This window comes from Prunus mume, linkage group LG4, assembly GCF_029339155.1.
Source record: "Prunus mume cultivar Tortuosa linkage group LG4, ASM2933915v1, whole genome shotgun sequence".
Classification (NCBI taxonomy): domain Eukaryota; kingdom Viridiplantae; phylum Streptophyta; class Magnoliopsida; order Rosales; family Rosaceae; genus Prunus; species Prunus mume.
The window spans coordinates 12,850,835-12,859,211 of NC_142701.1; the positions used below are offsets into that span (position 1 = coordinate 12,850,835).

The following is an 8,377-nucleotide window of genomic DNA, read 5'->3' on the forward strand; positions in this document are numbered from 1 at the left end:
GAGATCTTGCTTTTGTTTGATTATCCCTATCTACCGTATTTCAGCATATTCTTCTCCGGTGAGCGGTGATGGCTGCTGCTCTACTCTGCTCGTTGGTGGTGACAGAGAGTTCAATGTCAATGGATTTGAAAAGTTTACAAAATTCACAGAGTTCGCTAAAGTTGGACTTTCTTATCTTGTCGTCGCCATTATCGGCCCACAAAGTAGTGGTATGCATTCTTACTTACCTTCTAATCTTCATTTCTGACTTGGTTGAGGATTCACAAAAATATCACTCTGGTGAATAAGATGAAGCAAAGTTTTTGAAATTCTGCTACTGTTTTGAAGCTTAATCAGATGGAGCAGGGTTTACAAATTACGATATGTTTTTGGTCATTCTCTGTTTTCTTATCTGATATTGATATATGATTGATATATGACAACGTCTTTTTAATACTAATCATCTGTCCAGGAAAGAGCACACTACTAAACCATTTATTTCACACCAACTTTAAAGAGATGGACGCTTTTAGAGGAAGGCAAGTACTGTGCACAGTGATCAAAATTAAACTTTGTGTTGTGCTTTCTCTTAGTGATCATGAATATGATGGGATATGCTTTTATTCCAGGTCTCAAACAACAAAAGGTATTTGGGTGGCAAAATGTCCCATCATTGACCCTTTTACTCTTGTTATGGACATGGAGGGTACAGATGGGAAAGAACGAGGAGAGGTGCTTTTAGTTTTCATAATCAAATTTCAATTTATGGTCATGCTTGAATTTATTGTCATTACCAATTCTCTGGCCAACACACGAATCCATTGCTGGATGATCACTTTTTATTTCTTTGACTACTGCTCTTACTTGTAGCTTACAGATGATAGACATTTTACTCCTACTTAATCAAGAACAGAAATGAGAAATGAAAATGACCGATTTAAGGTCCTAGGACTGGAATCCGGATTTATTGATTGTTTCCAAGTTTTAAAAACAAAAAATGCACAACTCTATCAGGATTGCTTGTCATGGTTGCAATCTACTTAATTGGAATTTGGTTATTTATTTACAGGATACAGCATTCGAGAAGCAGACTACTCTTTTTGCCCTCGCTGTGGCAGATGTAGTGCTCATTAACATGTGGGGTTTTTCTTTTTCCCCTTCTTTATTGACTGTTTGGATTTGTAATATTTTCCCCTCTCTCTGTGAGTAATCTTCTTTAGCAATTTTTGTGTAGATGGTGCCATGACATTGGCCGTGAGCACGCTTCAAATAAGCCTCTCCTACACACTGTGTTCCAGGTATTTTCTTCCTCCCCACAAATATCAGAGGCTTGATTTCTTGAACTTTATGCTTGAATTTGTTCATAGGTGATGATGCGATTGTTTGGGCCTCATAAGACAACCCTGATCTTTGTCATCCGTGATAAGACAAAGGTTCCTTCTTCTCATTTAGTATTTCTCTGTGATTTGAGATGGAACCAATTTGTATTTGTCTTTGTTATTCATTTTGGTAGTCTGTTGCATCGTTTCCTTCATTGGTATAAGGCCATTCCACTCTAGGCTGAGTTTTTGATAGTGTAATTATTTTTTTTTTGTAGACGCCACTGGAGAAGTTAGAAAGCCAACTTCGGAATGACATTCAGAAGGTTAACTAATTTGGTGCTTTATTTGTTGTTGCCTTACTTTTAGTGTTGTTGTTTGGTAACCCTGTCTCTCCTTTACTGCAGATATGGGAGTCTGCTCATAAGCCTGAAGCCCACAAGGAAACTCCACTGAGTGAATTTTTCAATGTAAGATGTCATGCTTATATGACAGATAAGATTTCATGTTTATTTGATATTACTGTGGTGAAAACTATCAATCATGCGTATTGATTGACAATGTGTTATATTTATGACTAAATGGCTAGGTTGAGGTTGTTGCGCTTTCAAATTACGAAGACAAAGAAGACACATTTAAAGCGGAGGTATGCATATGTGCTATGAGGGCACCATGCAGATTTTCTTTCTTTTCTTTGGGCCTTGGACACCATGTCAAATTGAATATCTCATCTTTTTTGTTCATGGAATACGAATAAGTTATCTTGATACATAAAAAGGACCATACAAGATTTTTCTTAAAAGAAAACGAAGAAAATAACTAGGCAGGTGTTGCAGGGTTTCTCAAATGTTGCTGCATATTTTATTTCATTAACACTTTGTCGACTGCCTTAAAAAATGTTTCTGTTCTCTGTCATTTGCCCCTTGCCATCTCCTCTCTCATCATTTGTTGCATTCCAGTTTCTGCCTCAAGAAACCAATTGTCCCATTTCTATTTTTTATACTAAAATGCCTCCTAGTGTTCAAATTTATGCATCTTGTGCAGGTTTGCCCTTTTTTGTGTCAAATTTATGTAACTTATGTTTTTGAATGAAAGGTTGCTTGCATGAGGCAGAAATTCTTCCATCATAATAAACTTGCTGGAGATCGACAGGCGGTAGTTCCCGCTTCAGGATTTTCTTTGAGTTTACGGGAAATTTGGGAAAAAATAAAAAAAGACAGAGATCTTGATATTCCTTCCATCAAGGTAAAACTGTGAATACAATTGTTTTTTGGACGAAAACTGTGAATATGATATATGTATGTAAATTTGAACAAGTCATCCATAACTCCTCCATTGCAGGTCATGGTGGCTACTGTACGTTGTGAAGAGATTGCAAATGAGAAGTATTCTGCTTTTGCAGCAAATGAGGTACCTGTTTTTCATATGTTGCCATATTTTCCATCTTCTTCAATTCTAGTTGGATGGCCTTGAATTGCTTTGGAATTATCACAGGAGTGGATTCAGTTGAAAGTGATCTCAGTTCATCCTGGTGGCTTTGGAAATAAGCTGAGTTCAATGATTGATACTTGTATATCGGAGTACGTATCTTTCACTTATTTCTCAGCTTGTTGTAGGCTACAGGATAAGATTATATTTCTCACCTTTTGCGTTATGTGGTTGAATAGTTCTTTATATTTAGTTTAATTCGTTTTTACAATTCTAGGTATGATGAAGAGGCTACACATTATGATGAAGGTGCCAAATCCGTGAAGCGCAAGCAGCTTGAAGAAAAATTGCTGCAAGTAATGAATCTCGACATCATTCTTGTCGAACCATATAACCATATATTACACATTGTTCTCCTTGCGCCCCTCTCTGACTTACAGAAAATTTTGCCTCAAAGACCAAATTGTGTTTGTTATTCCTTTGATTGTGGTTGATACAATTTCTGTCATGACTCATGCTCTAATCTGCCATGCATGTCGATCAGGGATGTACACATTTTACAGTGAGGTGGCCTTTCAAGGCCTTCCGAGTGCATCACAGTAGTTGAACTGATTTGACATAAATTATCCTCTCTTTTTAAGCTTCCAATTTTGATTATCAATTCGATTTACATATCTTTCTTCTGTTAAGGATTGGTTTCGCTGTCTTATTAGCTTGTTCAACCTGCATTCGAAGATCAGCTGGAACTTAAAAGTTCTTCTACTCTGGATAAGTTCAAGGAAGCATTTGATAAGTCCTTGAACGGGGTCATCAAGGGATTTTCTGTGACTGCTCGTAATTTCACCGAGTCTTTTATGGCTCAATTTGACGAAGACTGTGCAGGTATGTTTTGAGAATGGCATTCCCTTAGCCAAAATTGGAAACTTGAGGATAAAATGCAAAAACTGAAATGCATAATAAAAGAAACACTTCAAAACCATGAAGCCAAGATAGATAAGTCACAAGACAAATTGAACTTTATCCTTGTACGCTCAACACATCTTACGCACAAGCTGACTTCCTGCCAATTAGTCAATGATGGATCAAGAGATAATAGCGTAATACTTAATATGTTATAAAACCAAATACAATAACCTTCCTGTTAGTCTGTATGCTTCATCTCCCATGTTGTGCTACTTGCATGATGAATTACTCACATCTTGGACAGAAAGTTATTCATCATGTATTTGCTTGTAGCACAAGTTTGATCTTGAATCTTTGAGTGCATAGATCTTGAATCTTTGAGTGCATAGATCTTGCAATGTATTAAGTTGCTTTGGCTCACTTAATAATACGCTGCAAGATGTTTGCAAACAACGATCATGTATCTTTCTTGCAACAACAAAATAATAGCTTCATACTATTGCCGTGCCAAAATTTTCCTGCAAACATTATCAAGCTTTCAGTTTTACAAGCTTTTAACTGTTGCTCCAACGAAAACCTGGTTAGGTAGGAATACCACATGTAATAGTTGATGAGTTATAAAACCAAACACACTAACCTTGTTCAGCCATAGAGTCGAATAGAGTGCACGAGAGAAATAGAGAGATCTTCTCCTAGAACCGATGCCTTATGCTCTGTATAAGCTTGTATAAGCTAGAATATCACCTCAGTGAGTTTAAGACATTAAACAATCTTACAAATAGGCCTTTTGAATTTGCGTCATTAATATACGTTTTACTTGCTCTGTATATTACAATGAGATAACACATTATTTATGCAGATGTTATCAAACAAGCGAACTGGGACACATCTAAAGTAAGGGATAAACTTAGACGTGATATAGAAGCCCATGTTGCTTCAGTTCATGCTGACAAGATAAAGGACCGTTGTGAGGTATAATAGCATATTTTTGTTCATTCTCTCTTCTGAAATAGTTGGGGTTACTGGTTTTCATCAACCCGAGCCAGAATTCGACTCCAAAAGAAAGTAAAAGTTGAGCTACTACTTTGATAAGTTAATTTTGTTAAGGACATTGATTGCTTTCGTTGTAACAGATTCCATGTAGTGTCTATTGTTGACAAAGTTGTCATAGGAACTTGGTTGATGATGATGTAACTATAAAATGCAGGTGAAGTTGAGGGAGCTGTTATCAGGACCGGTGGAAGTCCTTTTGAAGCAAGCTGATAATACGACCTGGCCCACAATAAGAATACTTCTTCAAGAGGCTAAATCAGCTTTCTCTGGGAGCGCTGCTGCAATTTCTGGTGTTGACATGGATGAACAAACCAAAGCCAAAATAGATGCAAGTCTAGAGAAATATGTAAGACGTATGGTTGAAGATAAAGCAAAGGAAGAGGCTGGAATGGTCCTCATGCACATGAAGGAGAGGTAGAGAATTCTCTCTCACAATGGTTTGAACGTTATTTAAGATTATATTGTATGCAATTGATATTTGAATTGCCTTTACAGGTTTAAAACAGAATTTAGCGACGATTCTAATTCAATCCAACGTGTTTGGAACCGGCGGGAAAATATTGGAGCGATTGCCAGAACTGCTCATTCTTCAGTATGGCTCAATTTTTATTAATTATGTGTAGTTACATATATTGACAGTTCTTGAGAGTTTAAATTTGAACTGAAGCTTTGTTAACTATATATTCATATTCTGTAATTTTTTCAGTCCCTAGAAGTGCTTTCTGTTATGGCTGTGATCCGTTTGGATGATGATAATGATGGTGATAAAGTACAGCCTACTTTATGCAGTGCCTTACTGGATAAAGATATGAGTACCACAACATATGACCCACTGGCTTCAAATACTTGGGAAGAGGTGACCCTTTCTTTTTCTTTTTTCTTTTTGGCTTGATTTAAAGATAGATCTCTCAACAACACAAAAAAAAACATGGATACTGATATTTATTTATTAATATGTTCAATTTTATCCAATTTTATTTTTATCATTATTATTTATACAAATAATATTCTACTTTAATCTAAATTATGGGGAGACGGTTTCGAACTTGGGTGCAGAGTGAAGAACACATCCGATCTAACCAACTTGGCTAAGCCCATATCTGCATATCCAATCTTAATTTATTAATATTCAAAGATATTGCATACTAGATTAAGAAGAAAAATGTTTACAAATAAGATTGAGAGGGCTGGAGCAGGCTGGGCCGCATTGGGGTTGAGTTTAAACACTTGACCTAATCCTTACTCCATGCAAGGCCAGCTCTGCCATGGCTATAATATAGGCCGAAATGGACTTTGACCCATTGAATTTGGGCCGGCCCTCAAGCTCTCTCTCTCTCTCTCTCTCTCTCTCTCTCTCTCTCGCGTAAGACCATATATAAGGTTTTCTGACTTTCCCCTTCCTATACAGGTTCCACCATCAAAAACATTGATCATACCTCTTAAATGCAAAGAGTTGTGGGAGGAATTCAAGGAAAACACCAAGCACATTGTTTCGAAGGCCATAGCTGAACAGGTATGATATCTCACCTATTAATAAATGGAAACTATATGTGAACTATAAATAGTTTTGTTTTGTCTCCCATAATGTGTTATTTGATCACCTGCTGTTATGGAACTATGGTTAGAGTCTCTTTCAGGTTTTCTTTAGGTTTAGATGAACTTACTCATGAATGATGCGTTTCATCAGCTTAAAAATCTCTCTGAATTTAACTTACTCACACTCATACCTAGTCCATTAATTCAACATGCTGTTTTACTTTTCAGGAGGCCAACGCGCGTTTTCAACTACCTCCTTGGGCAACTTGCTGTTTGATTGTCGTGGGATGGAATGCCATTAGGAGACTAATAAGGTACACACTAGTTCCCCTACACTACACAGGAGGATATGGATGATGTTCTTTCTACCATATATATATAATTTTATATATCTAGTACAAGTTCCTCTACCATGTTCAAATTTATTCCTCCATGGATGCAGAAATCCTTTGTATCTTGGGTGTGGGTGTCATCCTTGTTGCTTTTTTACTCGTCACGCCCCTATTGTGCTGGTTTGCCACTAGGGATCTCTGGTGGGTTCTGTGAGTGAGTGTCACATTTTGTTTTAATTATTGTCTCACTCTCCCTACTCCTTCCTTCCTTAGTACTATACGTATAGACACTGGTACTCCTTGTATAGCATGCTTTTCGCCTCCACTGCTAGTGATTTTAACACTCCTCCTTGTTTCACCTCGTGCACTCAGGTGAGTGTAGAAAGAAAAAAAATTATTTAGTTTGGAGTGCAACTGGCTAAAACAGGAGTGCCAAAATTACTGGTTTGTGGGGATTCTGGAATAGGTCTAGTTACATACTGAGTCGTTAACTTACTCATTCATAATAATAGATTTGTTATGATTTCAGGTGAGGGTAAAGAGTGAGAACACAACTATATAGTGGGCTTGGCGGTATGCTCTTGGAGAAATGGTTGCAGCGCCCCGATAGACTTTATTTGAATCAACCAACAAAAACTAAAAACTAAAAAAATATTTAAGTGACCTCAATACCACTGGTTTTGAATACTAGATTGGAATTGTTGTACTGTTGTATTATTAATTATGAATTTTGTTTTGTACTGTAACAAGGACAAGTATATGTGTTGTATTGTAATTTTGAATTTTATTTTGTATTGTTATTTCTTGTTCTGAATTGAAGACTACAACTATTAGCTATCATAATAAACTTATTTATTTTAGTTTCTGTAACGATTTCTTGCAACTTAAATTTAATCTATGTTAAATTGCAATTTTTTTAGTTAGTTTTAGAAATAATATTTTCGACAAATTTTGTCTTACGGTACCTGCTTCTTTTTTTCTTTTTCGTTTTGGTATATCAAAACTAACTTGCTTCTCTTTCATGTGTATGTAAGAAGAGGTGCAATTTAGGGAATGTGTATGTAAGAAGTTGTTTATACAAAAATGTGGAAAATCCTGCAAGGTTTAAGTTCATTCCAACAGCAGCTGCTTGTTTGGCTAATGAGTCAGGCACACTGTTTAGTTTTCTGTTGCAAAAGTTATTAAAAGAATGCAGGTTTGTTTGTGTTTGGTGAGGTTTTAGCCAGTTACTTGCAGAATTCATATACACAGGCGTTTCCTTCTGAGGTCTTTTGGTCCTTGGCAAAACCGGGTGACCAATAGTAAGCAATCTGAATAAATAATGAGATGATGTATGCCCAGATTTACGGCTCCATACAGAAAGGCCTTGTCCTGACTAGTTATAAGCTTTGCAACACATTGTTTGTCGCATTCTCAATCTGCATAACAAAACCTACCCCTGCACACTCATAGCCCTTTCCTTATCATGAGTTTAGATATGACTGGTGGCTAGCTGGGTGTCCTTGTTTATTTTAGTAAATTATTGAGGAAGGACTTTGGTCATAAAATAAGAACCACAATCTTTTATTGTAAAAATGTTCACGCAATTTTCTTGTGGTGGTGGACTAGACCACACCAACTATATGTTTTTCCTCCATACAATTTTCTTTTTTCTCATCACTAACTCTTCTTAAGTGCAGTGGCCCATTTCTTCAGAATTCTATAAAGTCTATACATCTATGTGGGAGGTTCTTCCAGATCATACATTTAATTGCTGGGACCAGTCCTTTCCATTGTTCACACATGCAAGCCTTAAGAAGGGTCTCTCTTTTACAAAAAATAAAAGAC

At 36.6% G+C, this 8,377-nt stretch overlaps 1 protein-coding gene across 5 annotated transcripts; it reads left to right on the top strand.

Annotated features, from left to right (window-relative positions):
- On the top strand, positions 1–7,420 carry LOC103327804 (protein ROOT HAIR DEFECTIVE 3 homolog 1-like). 5 transcript variants are annotated; one of them, XM_089050783.1, is made up of 22 exons: positions 21–209; positions 452–518; positions 609–711; positions 1,049–1,116; positions 1,214–1,277; positions 1,347–1,412; positions 1,577–1,624; positions 1,706–1,768; positions 1,888–1,944; positions 2,394–2,543; positions 2,640–2,708; positions 2,793–2,878; positions 3,004–3,082; positions 3,440–3,608; positions 4,489–4,601; positions 4,837–5,096; positions 5,178–5,274; positions 5,389–5,538; positions 6,091–6,195; positions 6,447–6,532; positions 6,661–6,751; positions 7,080–7,420. In XM_089050783.1, the coding sequence occupies exons 2-21, from the start codon at positions 499–501 to the stop codon at positions 6,740–6,742; spliced, it is 1,935 nt and encodes a 644-aa protein (XP_088906909.1). In that variant the 5' UTR covers positions 21–209; positions 452–498; the 3' UTR covers positions 6,743–6,751; positions 7,080–7,420. The 5 variants fall into 5 exon arrangements, with proteins under 5 accessions (XP_088906908.1, XP_088906907.1, XP_088906910.1 ...); XM_089050782.1 differs by lacking the exons at positions 452–518; positions 609–711 and having other exon boundaries at positions 1–209; positions 6,661–6,764; XM_089050781.1 differs by lacking the exons at positions 452–518; positions 609–711 and having other exon boundaries at positions 1–209.
- Positions 7,421–8,377: the final 957 nt, after the last annotated feature.

Coding starts and splice junctions, on each gene's coding strand:
- LOC103327804 (XM_089050782.1), top strand. CDS start 69: ATGGCTGCTGCTCTACTCTGCTCGTTGGTGGTGACAGAGAGTTCAATG. Junction 1,769..1,887: donor CACTGAGTGAATTTTTCAAT/GTAAGATGTCAT, acceptor CTAAATGGCTAG/GTTGAGGTTGTTGCGCTTTC. Junction 5,097..5,177: donor CTCATGCACATGAAGGAGAG/GTAGAGAATTCT, acceptor TTGCCTTTACAG/GTTTAAAACAGAATTTAGCG.